Source organism: Podarcis erhardii (assembly GCF_964252035.2).
Source record: "Podarcis erhardii genome assembly, chromosome: 1".
NCBI lineage: Eukaryota > Metazoa > Chordata > Lepidosauria > Squamata > Lacertidae > Podarcis > Podarcis erhardii.
In genome coordinates, this window is record NC_138497.1 from 16598352 (window position 1) to 16623213 (window position 24862).

Sequence of the window (24862 nt, forward strand, 5' to 3'; positions counted from 1 at the left end):
GGAAACCACAGGACCTAGTGCTCGGGTCCCATTTGGGGCTTCCCCACAGGAATCTAGTTGGCCACTATGAGAACAGGATGCTGGACTAGATGGGCCATTGACCAGATCCAGCAGAGCTGGATTAAACCAAGAGGCAGGGTAATGGAGGAAACCAGATGCCAGGATCAAAGGAGATGGGAACAAAGGCTGCACTCACAAACATATATTGAAAGAACATTGAAAGCATATGACTCCCCACAAATAATTATGGGAACTATAGTTTGTAAAGGGTGCTGGGAATGATCCCCTGGGGTAAACTACAGTTCCCAGGATTATTTGGGGAAGTCATGTGTTTTAAATGCAGGGTGTGTATGCAACCAAAGGATGCAGAAAAGCCCCAGAGCACAAGACGACCACGCCGCTAAATTTAGGCTTACGGTAATTGGAATGGGAATCCATCTCATAGTCTTTCCTGTCTGGAAGGAACCAACAGCTGGCTTGGATGAGTGGGGTCACTCCAGTACATGAGGATACTAAGTTGCTTTCTAGGCAGATGTTCTACCATGCATGCTCCACCAGTCGCTCAGCACATGGGGCAGCTGCATACAACCCTAAACACTCCCATTTTGAGTCCTGGCAGCTCATGATGTGCCTGGAGCAGAGAGCATTAGTTCCCCACTTTTGTGCTCTCCAGTTGTTTTCCCATCAGGCCCTAACCAGCACACCCAATGGTCAGGGATTCACTGCCGTCCGACAGATCTGGAGGGTACCAGGCTGGTGTGTCTTTGACGCCTTTTCTGTTTGCTCAGCTTTGGAAGAACAAGTTTCTGAAACATAAGATCTGTAGCCCATTCATAACTTTGACACTTGTATTTGCCTGCAGGGCTTATCTGTGTGATGTAAGAGAACTGCATATGCAAGGTTCCGATCACCGTCATTCACACTTGTGCTGGAAAACTTTACAAAGGAGAACATGAAGAGCATGGGCACTTAAAAAGATATAGATAGATGATAGCTAGATATAGATATAGCTAGATAGATGATTAGATAGATGATAGATAGATGATAGATAGATAGATAGATAGATAGATAGATAGATAGATGATAGATAGATAGATAGATAGATATAGATAGATAGAGTGGTACCTTGGGTTACATACGCTTCAGGTTACATACACTTCAGGTTACAGACTCCGCTATCCCAGAAATAGTGCTTCAGGTTAAGAACTTTGCTTCAGGATGAGAACAGAAATTGTGCTCCAGTGGTGCGGCAGCAGCAGGAGGCCCTATTAGCTAAAGTGGTGCTTCAGGTTAAGAACAGTTTCAGGTTAAGAACAGGCCTCCGGAACAAATTAAGTACTTAACCCGAGGTACCACTGTAGATAGATAGATGATAGATAGATAGATAGATAGATAGATAGATAGATAGATAGTTAGTTAGTTACCTGGCCAATCCGAGTTTGCTGCAGGTTTTTGTCAAGCCTTCTGTAATATTAACAAAATTTATGGTCCCAATACTGCAAATATTTAATGATATCTTTCAAAAAAAGACAACTGCAAAATTGTTCTTTGCAACAGAATTACGGATTGCTGTGCGGCATTCTAGTCTCCACAAACTTAGCAACTTTGCAAAGTCATTTTTTTACAAAGTTCACCTACCACCGAGCATATTATTTCAGTCAAAGGCTGCTAGTGAAGATAGGGTTGGGTGCATGAAGAGAAAGAGGAAACAAGGAAGGAGACAGGAATATAGATACTGTATAAATTCTTCCAGTTTTCTGGACATGTAGAGCAGTTGTTGTTTTCCCCAATTGTTCTGTCACAAGCTTTAATGTGCAGAACTTCCGCTGCTTTCCTTACTTTTGGGACTAATTTTGATTGCGGTTTGGAATTGCATGCATGTGTCTGAGTACAGCTTGTTCTTGCAGGTCCATGTGCTGCTAATCTGGTTGATAACAGCCCTGTGCTTCCTGATGGTCCTTCACTGCATATGCTAAGGGATGCTATCAAATAGCTTTTAACTTTTGGGTATTTCTCTCACCCGTTTCTTTATTTATGGTGTCATTTCTAGAATTGTTTCTTCACCAGGGCCCAGTGAGGTCGGAGGGTAACAGTATGGTCCAAACAGAGGGTGAATCTCATGCAGACAAAGCAGGCTCAGGCTGAAGAGGCAAGCCTAAGACAGTTCTTAGACAAAGCCAGCAAGACCTCTATTGACTCTCCAGATCGCCTGATTCCTTCTTGCCTGACACATTACAGCAGGAATGAGGAATCCTTTGCAGCCTGAAGGTCGTCCAGTGGTACCTTGGTTCTCAAATGCCTTGGTTCTCAAACACCGAAAATCCGGAAGTAAGTGTTCCAGTTTTCAAACGTTTTCCGGAAGCCGAATGTCCAATGTAGCTGTCAGCTGTCAGAAGCCGCGCCTTGGTTTTCAAACATTTTGGAAGTCGAACAAACTTCTGGAACGGATTAAGTTTGAGAACCAAGGTACCACTGTATTTGGTGCTTTTGGTTTTGCTATCTATTTTGCGTTTTTATTTTTGAGGCTTTTTCAGTTAATTTGTTTTTGTGATTGTGTGGAACCTAGTTCAGCTGATTGATTGATTGTGTGACTGTGGAAATGGAAATGGAAGTGGAAATGGATAAAAGAACCAAGGCGTTTGAGAACCAAGCTACCACTGTATTGTATTGGGGGGAGGGGAGTGCCTAATGGCTTGCACATGGCGTCCATCATGGACAGCTGCAACCTGTCGTCTGGGAGTCACAGCACAATATCCCTTCTGATACTACAGGGGATGCTGGGATACACTATATGCCAGCCCTAGGGATTAGAATCACAGAACTGTAGAGTTAGAAGGGACCCCAAGGGTCATCTAGTCCAACCCCCCTGCAATGCAGGATTCTCACCTAGATCATGCATGACAGATGGCCATCTAGGTAAAGGTAAAGGGACCCCTGACCATTAGGCCCAGTCGTAGCCGACTCTGGGGTTGTGGCGCTCATCTCGCTTTGCTGGCCAAGGGAGCCGGTGTACAGCTTCCAGGTCATGTGGCCGGCATGACTAAGCCGCTTCTGGTGAACCAGAGCAGCGCACGGAAACGCCGTTTACCTTCCCACCAGAGTGGTACCTATTTATCTACTTGCACTGGTGTGCTTTCGAACTGCTAGGTTGGCATGAGCAGGGACCGAGCAACGGTAGCTCACCCCATCACGGGGATTCGAACTGCCAACCTTCTGATCGGCTAGTCCTAGGCTCTGTGGTTTAACCCACAGCACTATATAACCTTTGCTTAAAAACCTCCAGGGGAGGAGAATCCAACACCGCTCATGGGAGCCTGTTTCACTGCTGAATAGCTCTTACCATCAGAAAGATCTTCCTGATGTTTAGTTAGAATCTTCTTTCTTCTAACATTCCAGGCGGGTGGCAAGGAATCGTGGAGCAGGTCCCTTGGGTGAGCCTTGCTCCATATAGCTCAGTACTGCTGACACTGGCTGGCAGCAGCTCTCCAGGCATTCAGAGATCAGTCCCTCCTCGCCCTACCTGGAGATGCTGGGGGTTGACCCTGGGACCTTCTACATGCCAAGCAGATGTTCTGCCCCTCCCAGGCAAAGTGACCCAGTGCTGTGTAGCTGGCCAGAATACCAGGCTGGGACTAGGGGAATTTGTCCTCAAATCCCCATTCAGCCACAAACTCACTCAGTGACCAACCTCCATCTCTCTCAGCCCAACCTACCTCACAGGGCTGCTGTGAAAGTAGAATCAGGGTGGGGAGAGCCATATTATTCCAACCTGGGGGATTAAAATAATATTTTTGGTCTTTTTCTATACTCACAAAAATGCCTAAATTGCCTGAGATTTTGTGTGCATGGGGGACACCGTAATTTTACACATGTTTAAGGCCGAAAATAAGTCTCTTTGTGTTTAAATATGAAAACAATACAATCATCATGTGTATATATATATATATATTGCGGAAATTTGTAATCCGTTTTTCATATATAATTTTTAATAAATTTTCTTTTTCAATTTAAAATACTCATTTCTACATCCTTAATATATCAATGACTTTCTTCTCTTTCCATGGTTCATTTTGCATATCACAAATCCCTGCATATTTTACAAAAATATTTTACCATTCAGTATTCCATTATTGCATCCATCAAAGCTTATTTACACTGTTGGATTTATCTTAATGCTGCCAGTGTTTTCAGCTGGACACAATTATTTCCCATATATTCAAAAACATGTTCCAATCTCCTCTAAACGTATGTTCTTCTTGTTCTCGTCGTAGCTGTCAACTTTTCCCTTTTCTTGCGAGGAATCCTATTCGGAATAAGGGAGTTTCCCTTAAAAAAAGGGAAACGTTGACAGCTATGGTTCTCGTAAATGTTAAGTCTGCAAGCTGTGCATATTCTGTCAGAAATTTGTAATCCTTTGGATCACCATTAATTTTACACTGAGGGTTTGTGTTTTTTTTTAAGAGAAAGAAAATGGAATAAAGTATATATATTAGCTATTTCTCAATGCACTCTTATCAGCTGAAGGTTCTTGCGATACGCATAGGTTTTGTCAGAGCAGGAGTCCTGCGGTCTAATCTGATGGAAACAAACGTCCATAAATACCTGGTGGGAAGGCGAGCCATGATTCACTTTGAGAAGAGGCTAAGATGATGGGAGCAGATAGCCTTGATTGACGCAAAGGGGAAGAGCGGCCACTTGTAGGGATTTCCCCAGCCTTTGTGGCAAATTCCTTTTTTCTGATGGGAAGCATTTAGTTAAAAAAAAAAAAAAAACCACCCACTTCTGACAAGTCACCTAAAAGGAAAGGTGAAGAGCTGTAGTTCTGTGATAGAACCATAAAACTGTAGAGTTGGAAGGGACCATCTGGTCCAACCCCCTGCAAAGCAGGAATACACAGCTGTCCCATACAGGGATCGAACCTGCAACCTTAGTATTATCAGCACCATGCTCTAACCAACTGAGCTAACCAATGCTTTGCATGCCGAATACAGTGGTACCTCGGGTTACAGACGCTTCAAGTTACAGACTCCACTAAGTCAGAAATAGTACCTCGGCTTAAGAACTTTGCTTCAGGATGAGAACAGAAATTGTGCAGCAGCAGCACGGCAGCAGCGGGAGGCCCCATTAGCTAAAGTGGTGCTTCAGGTTAAGAACAGTTTCAGGTTAAGAACGGACCTCCAGAACGAATTAAGTTCTTAACCCGAGGTACCACTGTACTCCAGATCATGGGTAGGCAAACTAAGGCCCAGGGGCTGAATCTGGCCCAATTGCCTTCTAAATCCGGTCCGCAGACAGTCTGGGAATCAGCGTGTTTTTACATGAGAAGAATGTGTCCTTTTATTTAAAATGCATCTCTGGATTATTTGTGGGGCATAGGAATTAATTCATTCTCCCCCCAAAAAATATAGTCTGGCCCCCCACAAGGTCTGAGGGACAGTGGACCGGCCCCCTGCTGAAAAAGTTTGATGACCCCTGCTCTAGATCATCATCTTCTTCTTCTTCTTCTTCTTCTTCTTCTTCTTCTTCTTCTTCTTCTTCTTCTTCCTATCCAGCTGGGTTGCCCCAGCCACTCTGGGCAGCTCCCAACAAAATAGGAAAACACAATGAAACTTCAAACAATCCCTGGCACCTCCAGGTAGAGCTAAGAACATTCCTGGGCTGAAACGCCAGAGAGCTGCTGCCAGTCAGTGCTGACAACACTGAGGTATGACTTACATTCCTAATAAGAATCATCAAGTCAGTAACTGCACATGACAGTTTTTTTGCACTTGATTCTAACTTTGATTCAAGGCACGGCAGAAGAAGTGCCAATTACATGAACTGTAAAATTAACCCCAAACCCAATGGATAGGTCTTGTTGCTGAATGATATAAAAGCTGTACACAGATTTTGTAGGTGAGTCTTCTTTTTTGGGGCTGGGGGCATTTTCTTTCTTGCTCCCTGTGATCTGCCTTGCTTTGTGTGCTTTGCTGTATCCGAGGTCCAGCCTATTGCCCTAATAGTGGTAACTGTGCAGTTTTGTTGATCTGATATCTAGGGAGTCTTTGTTTCACAACTAAATGGGGGGCGGGGAGTTAAGAGTTATCTTATTTACTTTGATTAGATTGCTTTGTCAAAGCTACTTATCAGATCACATGCAATATATTCAGTTGCTTTAACTTGCTTTAAATCTTATCATGTTTTATCTTATTTTAGTTCTTATAAATTCACGTTTCTATCTAAGTTCGATATTGTTCTATTTCATATCATTTTCATGCAGTTTCATTCTGTTGAGCTTTGTATATCAATAAACCAATGATTTGTTTCAGTTACAATCAGAAGTGTGTGTTTTTTTTGTGTGTGTGATCTTTACTCCCTATTCCACTTGGTTAAAAGGTAAAGGGACCCCTGACCATTAGGTCCAGTTGTGACCGACTCTGGGGTTGCGGCGCTCATCTTGCTTTACTGGCCAAGGGAGCCGGCATACAGCTTCCGGGTCATGTGGCCAGCATGACTAAGCATGACTTTTGGCGAACCAGAGCAGCGCACGGAAACACCATTTACCTTCCTGCCAGGTAGTTAGCGCACGGAAACACCATTTACCTTCCTGCCAGGTAGTTCCTGCCAGGTAGGTAGTTACCTACCTACCTATTTATCTACTTGCACTTTTGACGTGCTTTCGAACTGCGAGGTTGGCAGGAGCAGGGACCGAGCAATGAGAGCTCACCCCATTGCGGGGATTCGAACCGCCGACCTTCTGATCGGCAAGTCCTAGGCTCTGTGGTTTAACCCACTTGGTTGCTACTAAGCAAAATCGAACTCAAACTGGAATCCAATGAATGTTGGTGGCCTGGCCAATTTTTGGCCCGGTACTATGCACAAATGTTGATTGGCCCACCAGATTTACGGCACTGGGCAGCCATGTAACCTACCATCACCGTTGGGAATGCATGCCCCTTACAACTAAATGCAAGGTATTTACTTGCAGTGATGGCAAAAAAGGGTACACTGTGTGTTTGTGAAATAAATTAGTAAACAAAATGAGTACCTGTTTGGTCTCGAGTAATCCCTCCTTGTTCAAATAAATCAAGGAGCCATGCAAATAATGAAGAAACAGCTACAGATAAGAGTTTTCTGCTCAGCTGTAAGTGGTTGACCTTTTGGGTTATTGCAGGTCACAATGTATAGCGCAAGGCAGACTTGCTTGTGGGGATGTGGAAAGTTACAACAAGGAAGGCAGGTGTTTGTAAGCACTTCTGGAGCAGGGAGGGGGGGTAACCTGTGGCCCCCCTCCAGTTATTGCAGGACTCCAACTCCCATCGACCCTGGGCATTGACCATGGTGGCTGGAGATTATGGGAGTTGGAGTCCAGCCACATCTGGAGGGCTCCAGTTCTCCCATCTCTTTTCCTACAATTGTACATGTATTTGAGGGTGACTCTCATTGACCTCTGTCTTTGTCCATGGAGTTTTCTTGGCAGGGATACTGGAGTAGCTTGCTGGTTGCTGCTCTATGGTTTTCCCAGTAGTGATGAATAGAAGTGAGAACTGGACCATAAAGAAGGCTGATCACCGAAGAATTGATGCTTTTGAATTATTATCAAACCTATCAGTTCTTAAGGAAATCAGCCCTGAGTGCTCACTGGAAGGACAGATCCTGAAGCTGAGGCTCCAGTACTTTGGCCACCTCATGAGAAGAGAAGACTCCCTGGAAAAGACCCTGATGTTGGGAAAGATGAAGGGCACAAGGAGAAGGGGATGACAGAGGACGAGATGGCTGCACAGTGTTCTCGAAGCTACCAACCATGAGTTTGACCAAGCTGTGGGAGACAGTGGAAGACAGGAGTGCCTGGCGTGCTCTGGTCCATGGGGTCACGAAGAGTCGGACATGACTAAATGACTAAACAACAACTCATTGACCTCAGTGGAGGTCATGTACAGAGTCGTGGGATACAATTAATTTAATCAAAGAATTATAGAGATGGAAGGGACCCTGAGGATCATCTAGTCGACTTTTTTGAGCACATCCCATTCATTACTTGAAACAGGGGAAACTTAGGTCCTCCAGATGTAGCTGAACTAGATTCAGCAGGGCTCTTCTGATGAACGTAGACATTTCAGTTGATTCAAAATATTAGCTGTGATACTTGTGTGCTACCTCAAGAGCTGGTATGCCTCTGAATACCAGTTGCCAGGGAGAGGGCTATTGCACGGATACAGCTTTCTGTAGGCATCTGATTGGCTGCAGCAGGAACCAGATGCTGGACTAGATGAACTATTGTTCCAATCCAGCAGAGCTGTCTTTATGTTGTTATTACAGGGTGCTTCTGTGTTTTTGATATACAGACACTGTAGCCCATTGGTTTGGAAAAGGACTGCTCCCTTTGCTTTGGAGTCCAACAAGGCTTGAGGTTGGAACAGTTCAAGGCTGATGACCCCTCATGAGATGCAACCCATGCAATGTGTGTCTTTGTGGGTGACCTGAAAAGCTCTGTGTAGCAACTCCCTGATGCAAAGAACCCAGATCATCCAACCCCCTGCAATGCAGGAATATGCAGTTGTCCCATACAGGGATCGAACCTGCAACCTTGGCATTATCAGCATCATGCTGAGCTGTCTAGGCAGACTTAGTCTGCCATATTCTTCACTGTTATGCATACTTACTTGGGAATAAACCACCCTGGATGGAGCAGGCTGCATCCAAATTTCTTCTCCTCCCCTTGCTCTGCTTGCAAATCTGCTGGGTAGAGGCGGCAAGGGGAGATTTATGGGAGGGGAGAGTCATGCCCAGATCAGATTTTAGGGGTGCATGGGGAGGAGAGGACATTATGTTGTCTACCAATGGGATGTCCCTCAGATACAATTACTGCTCAGTCTCAAGCTGCTATGTTGAGGGGTCCTGAAGTGTGTAGTAGGGGGGTTATAGCCTTGTAGATGTGTGGACATTTGCCCGTGTTTGAATGGGAAGATGGGAGGAGGTTTAATGAAATCCACAAGCCCAAGCCCCTGATCTTCTCTCATCTCCCATAGCTTTCTAAAAACAGTATATAAGGGAGTCCTTGCAAGTGTTTAGGGGTCCACAGCCCCTCTGTAATTTAAGCATTGGTGTTGATCACACACACATGATCTGGAATCAGGTTCCTGAGAAATCAGTAAGCATTGTATCTGGCCAAGTCATGCTCAGAGCACTGCCACTGAATTGAATGTACTCAGGTCACTTTCTTTGGGTCACCTTTTGAGTATGACTTGGTCAGATAAAAACTAATAATAGTCTCATTTTCTGGGACCAGGAATAAGGAAGCATTGGACATCTAGATGTGGCTGGAGGGCTACCACTGCCCTCATCCCATAGCACCATCAGCCACGCTGGCTGGAGTGAAAGGCTGTTCCATCCATGCACAAACATTTTCAGCACTGAGACATCCAAAGATTAACTCTCAGAGCACCCATTAAAAAACATACCCCGCCCAGCTAAACGCAAGGAGCTGACTGCACTTTAGAGCAGGGCTCTCTGCTTTGTTCAGGGTCACCTCCACACAGTCATGGCTTCCCCCAAAGAATCTTGGGAATTGTAGTTTGCTCCCCCACCGAGCTACAATTCCCAGCACTCTGTAACAAACTACAGTTCCCAGGATTTTGGGAGGAAGCCATGTGACCCAGGAGACAGAAGAACAACAACAGAGAGGAGGCGTTTTGCACACTCTTACATTTCAGTTAGAAAGATCCAAATCAGGCATGTCTTTTACTCAATAATCTTTATTAATAATGTTATAAAAAGTTCATAAAAAACGGACGTTTTACAAAAAAAAAGGAAAAGTACAACAAACGGAGAGGTCACATAAATAAACATTCTTTTCTTTTCTTTTTTTGCTTTTGTTTTAAACTGGTCATTCTAATATTTCAGATCATCAGACGCGATTTCCTGGCATCGGGATCACCATTTCGAAACCGGTCATCACACAGAAACATTAGAAATCCCAGCGAAGAGTTTTGCTAGGACGGCGGAAGATCACTCGGGCGCAGAGGAAACTTTGCCCTAGACAACATGACACACGTGCGAGGCAGAACTCGGATCCCGCCGGAACATACACCCAGACACAAACAAACAAACAGCGCGTGTTGCGCGCACTCAGATTGCCATCCTATCGGCACACTTAACCAAATATTATGCACTCATCAGGTTGCACAGACACCCAGAAACTTCCACCCAAGTAGTCAACGCTGCTTTTCTCCCCCCACACAAAAGAGAGATCTATTCATCCACCCACGCAATTTATTTGTTGTTGTGTTTTTTTTTTTTTAAAGGAAAAAAATTAAAACCGCACGTAGAAATGAATGTTAATAACAAATGCTCGGCAAATCAACATGATTCGAATAGTGGAAAGAGTCACGGGGCACGTCTTGCATGAAAACTCACGCAGGAGCCTTTGGGGAGTCGCGAGTTCGAGGAAAATGGGAGACACCTCTCTCCTCCTGGTGGAGGGTCTCCCACCACGCCCTCTCCCCATCCTATATCCCGCCGCCTGCGGCCCCTTCCTACACCTGGACGACCACCGTGCTGGGTCCCCCCTGGAGGCGGCGCTTGTATTGGTCGAGCCAGCGCCTGAGTTCGGAGATCTTGTAGCCCTCGGGCCCTCGGCCCCCTTGGTACATCACCTTTTGCTCCTGGATGATGTAGAGGCGCTCGAAGTACGCCCCGTAGGCGGCGCTCGAGGCATTGTCCATGGTGTCGACGGCGAGCGGGCAGCCCGGCGCGCCTTCCTGCATGAGCTGCGCCGCGCGCAGCCTGTCCTGCAGGCACTGGTGCTTGGGGATGTCGTAGGCGGCGTCCGAGCTGACCCAGCCGTCGGAAGGGTGCGCCTCCTCGATGTACACCAGCAGGAAGTCGGCGACGTCCACGAAGCGCGCGGCGAGGCTCTCGAAAGCGCGCAGGCGCGCCATGAAGGGCGGTCAGGTGCAGCTGCCGAAGTTGAGGATCAGCGGCCGCTTGCCCCGCGCGTAGTCGAGGATGCGCAGCCGCGTGCGCCCGTCCAGCTGGATCACCTCCGGGTTAGGCGCCGCCGCGCCCACGTGCGCCGCCTTGAAGAAGTCCAGCTTCTGGCCGTGCCACACCGCCTTGAGCGACTCCAGCGTGAACATGCGGTTCGAGTCGGAGACGCACAGCGGAGGGTCGTCCGGAGGGGGCCCCGATGAGGAGCTCTCCTCCTCCTCCTCCTCCTCCTCCTCTTCTTCCGACGCCGCCGACGCCTCCTCTCCGGCCACCGCCGGCGGCGTCGTCAGCAAGAGCTTCTTGCGAATGCAGAGGAAATCGAGGAGCCAGAGCATCACGGCCGTCAGGAGGAAGCGCGGCAGGAGCAGCACGCAGGCGGCCACCTGGCTGAGCGCTTGCAAGGTGTGGGCGCCCATGGAGTGCAGCATCGCCGGAGCCGCGGCTACGGCCAGGGGCGCGCAAAGTGCCCGGAGCCCCTCGCCGCCCCGCCGCCTCTCCTCTCCCTCGTGCCGCCACTCCTCCGGGTGGCTTAGCCGCTGAGATCCCGCTTCTCCTTAAGCCCATTTTATAGTCGGGGATTTAAATGAAAAAGTGACTCCACCTCCGGCCAGAACCCGCCCCCTTTGGAACTTGAGCCTGGGGATTACCTACCCCTCCAGTCCAGTGACCTAAAAATATGGTGGCCAAGAGAGGAAGACGAGAAAGAAAAAGGAAAGGCGCGCGGGAGGAGAGCGGGAGGGGGCTGGGATGGGAGGGAGGGAGGGAGGAGGAAGAGGAAGAGCCGGAGCCGACCGGGCCAGGAAGCCGGCGGGACGTGCCAGCGCGCAGGGAGCAGCCGCCGCCCGACGCCCTGCCGGAAGGGACGCTCGGGGGCTTCTCGGGGAAGAGGGCAGGCCGGGCGCGCCGGGAGGAAGGCGCCCGAGAGGGACCCCCGCCTCGCGTCCGGGGAGGCGGATCAGCCCCAGGCAGAGCGCGAGGGCAGCGGACGCAAGAGAGGCGCTGGCTGGGTTACGGGAAGCGGCTCCCCGCCTGGAAGCGAGCCAACTCGGCCAAGTTTGCCCCCCTCTGTCGCCTCCCTCTGTGTCTCCTCGGCGTGCCGTCCACGCGAGGCGGGGAAGCCAAGTTCCGACGCCGAGAGTTTTCTCCATCCTTTTAACCGCCCCCCCCCCGCCGACCGCTTTCGGTTCGGCGCGGGACCCAAAGCGACGCCGCTCAGCGGCAACCGGCAAACTTTCCGCAGCCCCGTTCCCCGCTCCTTCGAGCGCCGCAAACTGCCTCTCGCTCCCCTATTTTGCCGGAAAACATTGCAAGTCCGAAGAACGCTAAAAAGATCAATTACTTAAGAAAAGCGGGTGGTGGGGGGGTTTACCGTGTCGTTCCCGATTTTTCTCTTCATTTTTAATTTTTTATTGCAAGCGATCTCTCCCGTGCTCTCTCCACCTTCAGGCGCCGCTTACTCTCAGCCTTCAAGGTGGCGCCCTGATCCCGACAGGAAAGGGGTTAATGCTTGGTTAGTGACCTCTCGGTGCCGCTCCAGCATTAAACCTGTTGACCGGAGCGAAATTCATGAGTTAAAACCGCAGGGTGGCTTTTTGGGGGAGCAACCACTAGGGGTAGCTGTTGGCTGAAGGCTGGAGGCGAAGCTACTAGATACGAGGCTGCCTCCTGCTGCTGCTGCTGCTGCGTGTGGGTATTTACGGCCCCCCTCACTTCCTCCAGGTCTAAATAATCGTATTCCTGGTTGGCAGCTTTCCCTTAACCCAAGAAGCCTAGGACATTTGCTCACTGTGCCCAAAACTATATAAAAGTTCAGTGAACTCAGGCTAGCTCCAGGTTGATCTGTTAGGGTAAAAGGTAAAGAACCCCTGGGTGGTTCAGTCCAGTCGAATTTGGCTATGGGGTGCGGCACTCATCTTGCTTCTCGGGTCGAGGGAGCTGGCATTTGTCCACAGACACTGGCAGAGGAAGAGGAGTGTGTGTGTGGGGGGGAACGCACCGCCCCCGGCAGCATGGTCCTGGTGGGGTGCCATCACGGCTGTCCCCCCTGCCTGCGCTGGGCATCAGGCCCTGCAGGCGGTGTACCACACCCCCAGGACGCGCGCCATGCCCCTGTGGGCAGCGTGCCACGCCCCCGGACACCTGCCAGCCCCACCCCCACATGTTCTCCGCCCCCCCCGGTGCCGGAGCATGAAGCTCCGCCACTGTCCACAGACAGCTTTCCGGGTCATGTGGCCAGATTGACTAAACTGCTACTGACAGACGGAGGACCGTGATGAGTGTCAGAGCGGATGGAAATGCTGTTTACCTTCCTGCCGCAGCTGTACCCATTTATCTACTTGCCCTGGTGTGCTTTCGAACTGCTAGGTTGGCAGGAGCTGGGACAGAGCCACAGGAGCTCATCCCCGTCACGCGGATTCAAACCGCCGACCTTCTGATCGGCAAGTCCAAGAGGCTCAGTGGATTAGACCTCAGTGCCACCCACAATGGGCATGTTGCACAAATACACAGAGCCACCTTCCGCATAGTCACAAGGCCACTGGTCCAGTACCTGCAATACTTCAACTGGCAACTCCTGTTCTCAAAGCAGACACCTTTCCCATCATCTGCTGCCTGGTCACAGGCACATAGGACATGGGCTCAGGGCCGTCTTAAGCATATCTGGCACTGTGCTGTGAAGATCCCTCCAGTGCCCCCCCTTTCCCAGAGTTGCCGACCTTTTTTAAGGAGGACGGCGTTGCCGGCGATGTGCCCAGCTTTGTGGGGCTGGAGGAGGTGGGCAGCAGCTGGAGGGCATTGGCGGAGCTTCATGCTCCGGCACGGGGGGGCGGAGAGCAGGCAGGGTGGGGCTGGTGCACATCCCTGGGGCAGGGTGTGCTGCCTGCAGGGGTGTGGCGCGTGTCCTGGGGGTGTGGCGCACCGCCTGCGGGGGTGGGGTGCCCAGCGCAGGCGGGGGGGGCAGCCGTGATGGCACCCTGGTACCTCCCCCCCATTCCTCTGCCAGTGCTGGAGGGCAGCCCCTTTGGAGGGGAAGAGGCAGAGTCTGGATGCGGCGGCTCCTAGCTCAGCTGGCTGCTTTGTGCCGTGGTGGCCATGGCAGGTGGAGGCTCTGGGCATGGCGCTGCTTCAGCGCAACATGGCGGAGGCAGGCGAGGCTGGCGAGCTGATGCTGGGAGGCGCCGCATCCAGCCTCCGCCTCTTCCCTGGCACCCTCCAGAACTTGGCGCCCTGCGCCACTAGCCTCTATGGGTTAGACGCCCCTTCATAGGCTTGTACTACCTCAGACCATTGGTCCATCTAGTTACAGGGAGCCAGGCAGAGGGCCTTCTCGGTAGTGGTGCCCACTCTGTAGAATACCCTCCCATCTGCTATCAAGGAGATAAGTGACTACTTTCTAAAGTAACCTTTAGACTGAGAGCAGTCCTGTATAGGGAAGCTTTTAATGTTTTATTATGTTTTTGGATATGCTGGAAGCTGCCCAGAGTGGCTGGGGCAACCCAGTCAGATGGACAGAGTTATTGTTAGTTCAGTATTGCCTAGTTGGCATCAGCTCTCCCCAGGGTTTCAGACGGGGGTTCTCCAAATTGCAGAGGGTTCATTAAACCATTCTTGAGAATTTGTAGCTCTTTGAGGGGAACTAACAACTCTCAGTACCCCTAAGAAACTGCTGCTCCCAGAATTCTTGGAGGGAAGCCACGACTGTTCAAAGTGGTATTATGGTGCTTTGAATGTATAATGCAAATATGGTCTATGACTCAGTGGCCTGGGAGCTTGCATACTCTTGGCCAGAAACTGAGATGTAGCCTTCCGCAGCCATGCTGGGTGGGACTTGTTGGAGTTGCCCTCCAAAACATTTGGAGGGCACCAGGTTGCAGAAAGCTGTCTGGCAGGTATGGACAATCTTCGGCTCTCCTGATGTTGCTGAGCCCCAACTCCCGTCACTTCCCTCCTGGCTATCGGCTGTGCTTTCTGTGGCTGATGTGAGTTTTACTCCAGCTATTTTGGGCCCAAAGATTCCCCACACCTTCTGTATATTGTAGATGTGACCATTATTTGCAAAGGGGAATGGAAGTTTGATCTGGAGCATGAATAACTGTGGAGGGATGATAGCTTAGTGGTAGAGCACATGCTCGCATGCAGAAGTTCCCAGGTCCAGCCTCTGACATCTTCAGTTAAAAGGAGGAGGTGGCATCAGTGCAAAAAAGACCTTTGCCTGGAGAACCACTGTCCGCCCGGGTAGAAAAATCTAGTCTAGATGGGCAAATACGTTGCCTTATCCTAAATCAGACTATAGTAATACCTCGGTTACAGACACTTCAGGTCGCACATTTTTGGGTTACGGACGCGCTGAAACCCAGAAGTACCGGGACGGGTTACTTCCGGGTTTCAGCACTTGAGCATGCGCAGAAGCGCTAAATCATGCTTTGCGCATGCGCAGAAGCGCCGAATCGCAACCTGCGGGTTGTGAACGCTGCACATTGTGAACGTGCCTCCCGCACGGATCACGTTCGCAACCTGAGCGTCCACTGTACTGTACTTTTCTGTGTATAAGACTAGGGTTTTCTTTTTACTCTAATGTTAAAAAACAGGGGTCATCTTATACACAGGGGTCATCTCCCATTTTCATAATTTTTGAGTCCCGAAAAATAGGGGTTTTGTTATACACGGAAAAATATGGTATGTTCCCAATGCTACACATTATAAAACAGCTGCAGAGGGTGGTTGTGTATCTTCCTTGTGTATCAGGGATAATTGGGAGAGGCAGATGCCTGAGATTCTTTAAGGTTCAGGTAAGTGAATTGCTGAAATCTAAAGCCACACAACTATATATTAGGCTGGCAGATGGTGCAATGCACTTACATGATTTGCCCATGGCTTCTAGGAAAGCACCTGGAAAGCAATTAGACTGCAACGTGATACTCACTTGCCTGGCAGGAAGTTCTGTTGTACTCTGGGGGACTTATGAATTGACATATGCAGGTCAATGACATGTGCTGCCAGTGGGTGTGCAGAATGGCACCTTATTCCACAATAAGGTAGGAAGAAAACTCAGGAAGAGCACATGCTTTGGATGCAGAAGGTCTGAGGTTCAGTCCCTTGTCAGAAACCCTGCAAGCCAGTCCAGCTCTTCAACATTGTCACACCCAGTCCCATATTTTAACCCAAACATGCACTTGGGGACCCATTTCTTACTCTTTGCATGGTGGCAGTGCTCCTGTTGCAACCCGCTAACCATAAAGGTAAAAAAGGTAAAGGACCCCTGGACAGTTAAGTCCAGTCAAAGGCGACTATGGGGTGGTGGCGCTCATCTCACTTTCACGCCAAGGGAGCTGGTGTTTGTCCACAGACAGTTTTCCAGGCCATGTGGCCAGCATGACTAAACCGCTTCTGGCGACACAGAACACCGTGACGAAAACCAGAGCACATGGAAACGCCGTTTACCTTCCTGCCGCAGCGGTACCTATTTATCTACTTGCACTGGTGTGCTTTCAAACTGCTAGGTTGGCAGAAGCTGGGACAGAGCAACCGCTGGCATTCTAATTGGGAAGCCCAAGATGCTCAGTGGTTTTGACCACAGCACCACTCACATCCACCAGTTGAAGATGAGTGGTGAGCTAGATGATGCAATAGTCTGACTTGGTATAATGTAGTAGCTTCTTCTGTTTCGTCCTGTGTTCCTGTTCGAGGTTTAGCTCAGCGAACAGCTTCTGAAGTTATAATAAATAACAAGATGAAAGATGAAAAAATCTTTTTAAATAATTCCAGTGGCACCTTTAAGATTAACTAAATATAAGCTTTCAAGGTATGAGCTTTCGTGTGTAATACACACTTTGTCAGGTAATTGCTTGGAGTCTTGGTCTTGCTTCTTCTGCCTTACATAATAAAGACAAGGAAATGTTCTGAAACAGCTTTGTCATTACCTGCTAATAATTTCCTAAACGATATTTTGTTGTTTGTGCACTATCAGAATAGCAGTTCCAATAGCCTATCTATGCGGAGAAAGTTGACATGCAGAATATCGCAGTTTGCAGTTTAATGTTTTATTATGTTTTTATAGATGTTGGAAGCTGCCCAGAGTAGCATCCCCAGTCGGATGATTGGGGTACAAATAAAATTATTATTATCAATAATAATAATAATTTTAGCAGCAGGGAAAACAGGACATTCCTATAACAGTTCAACTTCTGTAGGAAATTCAGTTGTCGTTAAGGCACAAACATATTTTTCAACCCAATTGATTTCAGTGGGATTTAGCATTGCTTGGTCCCTGCTCTTGCCAACCTAGCAGTTTGAAAGCATGAAGTGCAAGTAGATAAATACTTCCAGCAGGAAGGTAAACAGTGTTTCTGTGCACTGCTCTGGTTTGCCAGAAGCAGCTTAGTCCTGATGGCCACATGACCCAGAAGCTGTATGCTGGCTCGGCCAATAGAGAGAGATGAGTGCCACAACCCCAGAGTCAGTCACAACTGGACCTGATGGTCAGGGGTCCCTTTACCTTTTTAACTTCCTTTTGGGTTTTGCTGGCAAAGCTCCCATACAAACACACTGTACCAGTTACTGACATTTCAGATGAACGTTTCCATCTTAGACTTATATTTAAGCACTTAGCACCCCCCCCACCTCTGAGTAATGCTTGACTGCCCCATTGGAGTCCAGATTTGATTCATATTTATTTCAACCATTTTGACAATCTTGGCATGAAAACTCTGGAGCCAAGCATTTTTGGGCCTCTTAATCTATCCCCAGATTTACCAGACAGTCCACAGGCCTTGTGGGACATGTTAGCATACCAGTTTAGGGTTTTTGATATCCAAGTGGAGTAGGGGAACATCTGTTTTTGCTCTTGGCACTTCATAAAATCATAGAAATTTGAAATAAAGGCATGCTGAACAATTTATATTACATATAGTCTCACACACCGATAATATTACATAAGCCCTCGTTCATCCTGTAATGCCCCGTAGAGAATAAATTAGCCGTCTTTTGCTGAAACGGAGTCTTGCAATTGGAGAAAGAGAAGAATACTTTTCAGGAGTGCTGTGATACCTTTTTATGAGACCAGCTTCAGTTAAACCTCCTGCATGGACGTAAATGTGGGCGCCCCAAAGAAATCTGAGTGAATCAGAATTCTGCCAGCTAACTAATCCCATATGTGTGGAGCATTCGAAGCAAGTACCTTGGCACCCTTCCACACCTCACCATTCTAATCACATCTCCCCCTGTCTCCCGATTGTGTTTTTTCAACCAATTGTGGGTAGAGCCATTGCTGGATGCTGCCTTCCAGGCCACCTTATCTGATCCTCAACTTTCCCCAGGTCACATTCCTTACCCCACCTTCCTTGGCTGCTTTTGCCTGGCTGGAATATGTCAGTGAATTGCAATAATGCCTCTTCCATGCTTTGATGGAAAGGGTTGTGTGTTACTGTGCAAAAAGCCTAGGCGTTTCCCCCCCAGATGATTTGCTTATTCAGATGATGTCCCTGCCCAAAACTTGACATGGTGGTTAGACTTTATTGAGTGTTTTCTCTGATTTGTTTATGGCAATGAGCGTTCATCCTTTTTTACACATTTTCCTGTTAATTGTCTGTTCATCCCACACTTCTTTAGTGCATCTTTGTTTTACAAACCACAAAACGTTTGGCCAGTTTTATGATTTGTTTTTTTTAAAAAAGTGGATTTGTTGCAGCAGAGCAACAGAGTGTTTTAATCCATTTTAAGTGTACAAACCGGAAAACAATCATTGTCCGGAGACATCTATTACAGTTACATCCTGGTACCAGTGTTTGAAATTAGCCAGGTACCAGGTGCATTTTCCTACTGGCATGGGTCTAGTTTCAGTCACATAGAGATCTCTGGATGCTCGGGATCTCCATCTGGCTGGCTCCTCCAGCTTTCTTGGGCAGGTAAACAGGAGAGCTTATTTTTTTTCTTTAAGGAGTACATGGTTCACCCTCCCCCCAACAACCCTGTGAGGTACATTAAGAGGCTATGACTGGTCCAAGGTCACCCAGTGAGCTTCATCACTGAGTGGGAATTTGAACCTTGATCTCCCAGGTCCTAGTCTGACACGCAAACCACTACACCACACCGGCTTCCTAGAGTCCTTCTGCTATGGGGCAGTGTGGTGATCACACAGGGTCCCCGGACGTTTGACGGTCTATTGATCCCTGTGCCACCACTGTGATTGCTTCCCCGCTGCCACCAACCCGTTTCTCTCGGGTACACACAGAGTCCAGACAGTTATTAACATTAAATCAAATAAGCAAGTTTATTTTATAAGCATTAACAAGTTTATGGTTTCAGCTAATTTTTCTTGTCAGTTTCTTAATCTTAGTTTCTTTACTGGCCTATACCTTCCTAATAACTGCTAACTGATTATCCCAACTGTCTATCTGACTCCTAGTTTCTCTCACTCTCTCACAACACAACTCGACCAACCCACAGACTTATCCTCCCGCTTCCTTCTCCAACTCCCAACTGACTTCCCAACAACTCCAACTCTAACTCTTAACTCCTCCCCTTGGGTTCCCACTGGCCAACCACTTCACACTCATTTAACCCTTTCCTTATGACCCACCTAGGAGGGCAAACGCCACAGGCAGGTATATATTAGGGAGGTAAATAAATACGGGGAAAGCAAAATGTCACTTAGAGAAGTATCTGAAATATTTTCCTTCGGGCTTGAATTTGTTTTATTCTGGATTGTTTTGTTGGATGTTTTAATGTGTTGCAAACCGCTTGAGATTTTTCTGTAAAATATAAAGTGGTATATAATAATAATAATAATAATAATAATAATAAAATCTCATTGGAAATAAGGCGCCTAGACATTCCGTTGTGGTGACCGTAACCGTTTGGCAATTAGCTTATATATCTGAGTTTCTAACACTGCCTGGTACAGCTTGAGTTACATCCATTGCTCCATTTGATTTTGCCTGTGGCCCCACCCACCACTGGAATGTGGCCCCCATGAGGTTGCGCACAAGGGAAGGTGGCCCTTCAGTTCAGTGGTTGAGCTGCACAGTTATTTCTGTGGGTATGTCCTGCCATGCGGTCCAAAGTAATACCTGAGAAGAATCTTTGCAAACTGATACGAAACTTCAAGATGTCTTTGCCTTCTTTAGCCACTTACCTCTTGAGAGTACAAGAGTCCTCTCTTGAGTACAAACAGTGTGCTTGTTAAGTTTACAGGTTCTTCCGATCTAATTTCAAGTACCATGTTTAACAATGCGCCCCCGATAATTCTGCAGGTTCTCACCGCACATGTCAACCATTGTTCCATTGTGTCATTTGTAGCCACAGACTCTTAGATCAAATGAGTCATTGTTCGCAGTTACGTCTGTGTGCGCCTGCTAAATCAGTACAGAACTGGGAACTGGATCTGCCCAGGAGCAATGAATCCTGATGTCGAAGATAAAGCCTAAAGTTACGTTACCAACTCTTACGGTTGCAAGGAACAATCGCATTCCTATGGGTGGCCTAAATTGAACCTTAACTTCCCGCCAGCAATTCGTTTTGCCATTCTCTTAATGAGAAGAACCCGCTGGATCAGGCCAGTGGTCCATCGTTCCAATGGAAGCCTGTGCTCTATCGCCCTGCAAGAAAGTGCAACAACATTACTACTTCCATTGTAATTTGTGAGGATGTGTGATCAAGAGCCCTATGGGGCGCTACCCTTCTGGCTGGTCTGGAAGCTCCCGCTGGTGCTGGACTGTAGATGGGCACACTACTACCTCTGGCACGAAATTCCAGCGCTTGAGAGCTTGCACTGGCTGCCCATCTGCTACTGAGACAGGTTCAAGGTTCTTGCATCAATATAAAGGCCCTTAACAACAGGGGTCCAGGACATCTTAAGGACGGTCAGATCCTGTATATCCCTACTGGGTGACTGAGATCTTTGGAGAGTCTTTGTCGGTGGCCCTCTGTCGTGGCTCAGCTGCACAACTCATAAGGACCAGAGGTTGTGCAGCATTCATAAGAACATGTGAGATACCTTCTGGATCAGGCCAAGGGCCCATATAGTCCAGCAACCTGTAATATATAAATATATAATATATAATATATAATATATAATATATAATATATAATATATAATATATAATATATAATATATAATATATAATATATAATATAATATAATATAATATAATATAATATAATATAATATAATATAATATAATATAATATAAAATATAATATAATATAATATAATATAATATAATATATATTATATATAATATAATATATATAATATATTATATATAATATATTTTATATAATATATTATATAATATTTATACCTCGCCCATTTGGCTGGGCTTCCCCAGCCACTCTGGGCGGCTTCCAACAAAATATTAAAATACCCTAATACATCAAACATTAAAAGCTTCTCTAAACAGGGCTGCCTTTAGATGTCTTCTAAAAGTCTGGTAGCTGTTGTTCTCTTTGACATCTGGTGGGAAGGCGTTCCACAGGGCGGGTGCCACTACCGAGAAGGCCCTCTGCCTGGTTCCCTGTAGCTTTGCTTCTCGCAGTGAGGGAACTGCCAGAAGGCCCTCGGTGCTGGACCTCAGCGTCCGGGCAGAACGATGGGGGTGGAGACGCTCCTTCAGATACATTCACAGTGGCCAATCAGATGCCCGTGGGAAGTCTGCAAGCAGACCTGAGCACAAGAGCCCTCTCGCCTCCTGTGGTTTCCAGCAACTAGTTTTGAGGAACATGCTGTCTGACAGTTGAAGTATTATTATTATTATTATTATTAAAGCTTGTATACCGCCCTTCATCCAAAGACCACAGGGCAGTTCACAACACAGACAACATGTACTCTGTGTAAGGAGCCAGGTCAAACTGTGGAGGTTAAGAGCAGAAGGAGTCAGTAGGATCTGTAATTCCCCTCACCCTATTCATTGACTGTCCTATTTGATCAACAAATTGGGCATACCAAAATCCCCTTTGAGTGGATATTTCAGGAAGCAAATAGGTTCCTTAGCCACTTCTGCGGCCAATGGCCTCCTGGATGTCTCTACTATGAAGGCCTTTCCTCAGGTGTGCAGAGTCTGTGATCCTTGGCTTCATTTTCTGCAGAACGTGGGCAGGTATAAAAAAGTAAAATAAAAAATGATAGAGCAATGGGAACATAGAAAGCTCTCTGCAAGCGATCAGTTCAGGTTGCTGACAAGACAGTGGGGGACATAGTGGCAGGAGAAGCTGATTCATTTAGGCAAGTGAGGCACTTCCCAACTAGTGTGCCTTAATCTGTTTAGCTCCAGAAATCATTTATGACACAAGCCAATTCCTGGATTTGGTCCAAACCTTTTCCAGGGAGCCGTGAAGTCCAGAAGGTCTCTAGAGCAACCCTTGGCATTTCCTGCTTAAAAGATCAGATAGGTGATTATGAAGCAAAAGCATTGCCTAAGAATGGAGAACTGCTGCTTGGGGCACCTGTGGCTCCACATTCTGCTGGTCTCCCAACTCCCATCCTCCCTAAGCACTGACTATGTTGGTTGGGACTGATGGGAGTTGGAGTCCAACAAGCAGCTCAAGGTGGCATGCATGGTTCTGCCCCTCCTCATTTTAGCCCCATAACAACCCTGTGAGGTAGGTTAGGCTGTGACTGGCCCAAGCTTTGCTAGCGAGCTTCATGGCTCAGTGGGGACTCGAACCATGGTCTCCCAGGTCCTAGTCCAACGCTCTAACCACTACACCGCACTGGCTCTTATTTCACTGGCTCTATTCCACAACCTTATGCTACTTGGAGGAAAGATGGAACATGAATGTAACAGCTAGCTAATTAAGGGCAATATTCAACTAATTAATTGCAGTAGCTGAACTTCTGCACGGTCCCTAGATCTGTTCTTCAGGTTGGGAGAAGCCCCCAGAACAGATTCAGGGGGTGCATGGTGGGGAGGGGAAGATGAAAACTTTTGTCCCCCTGGAATGTTCACCTGAACGCTACAATGAATGCAATCTTATGTCCAAATTCTGCTCCAAATAAATATTTGCACATAGGTAACTAGAGATGGTAGGACAAATTCTTTAGCTTAGCTTCCCCCCTGATGAATGCGCAGGGAGCCCAGACTGACCCACTGGAGAAACCTCTCAGCTGCTCTAATTCTCCCAGCTGTAAGTCTGAAGTGGTGCAGTCCAGAAACGGCTTTGCTCCCTCTCCTTCTGTTTGCAGAAGCAATGCCTAATCTGCACCAATCACCTTGGGAGATAAGGCTACCTGATGATGTTGACTCGGGATTGTTACTCTGAACTGGCAACTCCTGTATACATAGACAAAGAATTTCAGGATGATGGTGGTTCAGGGTCACTTTGCAGATTAGAAGGGGTTATTTCTGTGCAAGGGGAAATGGCACAAACGAAGCTGCTCTCAGTGAGGAGCCTGATTTTATATTTTCAGGTCACACAGGGCAGTTTTTTATACACACAGAAAGCTTCACCTGCTCTTTGAATACAGAGATGGTAACCTTGATAGTGTTTATATCCATGGTGGGCAAACATATTTCATTATATTAGTCACGACTCAGAATCATTAATAAACACTATTAATTACATTGCAGTTGAGCTGGCAGTGCCTAAAACACAGACCTAAGGTCCAACTCCAGACCCTAATTTGCCAGTTATCCCTTGGGTGACCACGTAAAAGCCTTTGCTGCTGAAGTTTCAGCTGGGAGGGAGAGCACATTTATTTCCCCAGTAACAAAACATTGCACTTTGGTTCCATCAAAAGTCAGAAGCAATAAGAAAAGCTGGACAATGCTGGTAAACACTTGGGATTCTCTAGGTCACAGGGTTAGATAGCTTTGGAAAAGGATCTGATAAATTCATGGAGGAGATAACTCTTATCATGGCCACTATCTATGAGCCATCTTCAGAGGCACAATGCTTCTTTGTTTTGGGTCAGTGGTGGTGAACCAGTGGTGGCTCAGCAGATGTCAAATTCCAGCTCCCACCAGCCCCCGCCAGCATGGCCCAGTTCCAGGGGTGATGAGACCATATATTCTCCACTTGTCGTCTTCTTCTTCTTCTTCTTCTTCTTCTTCTTCTTCTTCTTCTTCTATCACTCGTAGCTGAGTAAGATTGTCTTCCATAAACACGGTTTTAACAATGAGTCTGTAAGTGGCTGTGGAGGCCAATTCTGGATCCACACGTCCTTCCACAGTGGGGACATAGGTTTCCATTGATCACGGTGTGGATTTGCCAAGCGTGCCTTCTTCTTAGCACTTTTCTCCCTTGCGTCCTGAGTTTGAGTGTCTTCAAAGCCCATGACATATTTGGTAAAGGCTGTTGTAGTAGGTAGTAGGCACAGACACCTGGATAGTTCAGTTGGTTAGAGCATGGTGCAGATAATGGCAAGGTTGCAGGTTCAATCCCTGTTGCATATTCCTGCATTGCAGGGGGTTGGACTGGATCAGAGCTTTCCAAACTGTGTGTTGTGACATGTCAGTGTGCCGGCTGCAGTGTGTGTGTGTATCACACGAGTTGCTCCCTGCGATCCTCCCGGGGCTGGAAAGGGGTTAGTTTAACCTCAGGTTTGCTAGTAAAATTGAATTACTGTGTCATGAAATGATGCATGTCTAAAAAGTGTGTCACCAAGATGAAAAGTTTGGAAAGTCTGTGGACTAGATGATTCTTAGGGTCTCTTCCAACTCTTATGATTCTAACAGAAGAGTGCTTGGCTGCTGTGCTTCTTGTTGTTGTTTAGTCGTTTAGTCGTGTCCGACTCTTCGTGACCCCATGGACCAGAGCACGCCAGGCACTCCTGTCTTCCACTGCCTTCCGCAGTTTGGTCAAACTCATGCTGGTAGCTTCGAGAACACTGTCCAACCATCTCGTCCTCTGTCGTCCCCTTCTCCTTGTGCCCTCAGTCTTCTTAGAGGTGTCAAATTGT

General features: G+C 47.5%; 1 protein-coding gene and 1 long non-coding RNA gene across 2 annotated transcripts in view; both read right to left on the minus strand.

Moving 5' to 3' along the window:
- Nucleotides 1-24862, minus strand: part of LOC309345559 — a 351011-nt gene that overhangs the window by 126714 nt on the left and 199435 nt on the right. The gene's annotated exons all lie outside the window — the stretch shown is intronic.
- DIO3 (iodothyronine deiodinase 3) lies at nt 9717-11682 on the minus strand. Its single transcript, XM_081855135.1, has one exon. The coding sequence runs from the start codon at nt 11394-11396 to the stop codon at nt 10515-10517; it is 882 nt and encodes a 293-aa protein (XP_081711261.1). The 5' UTR covers nt 11397-11682; the 3' UTR covers nt 9717-10514.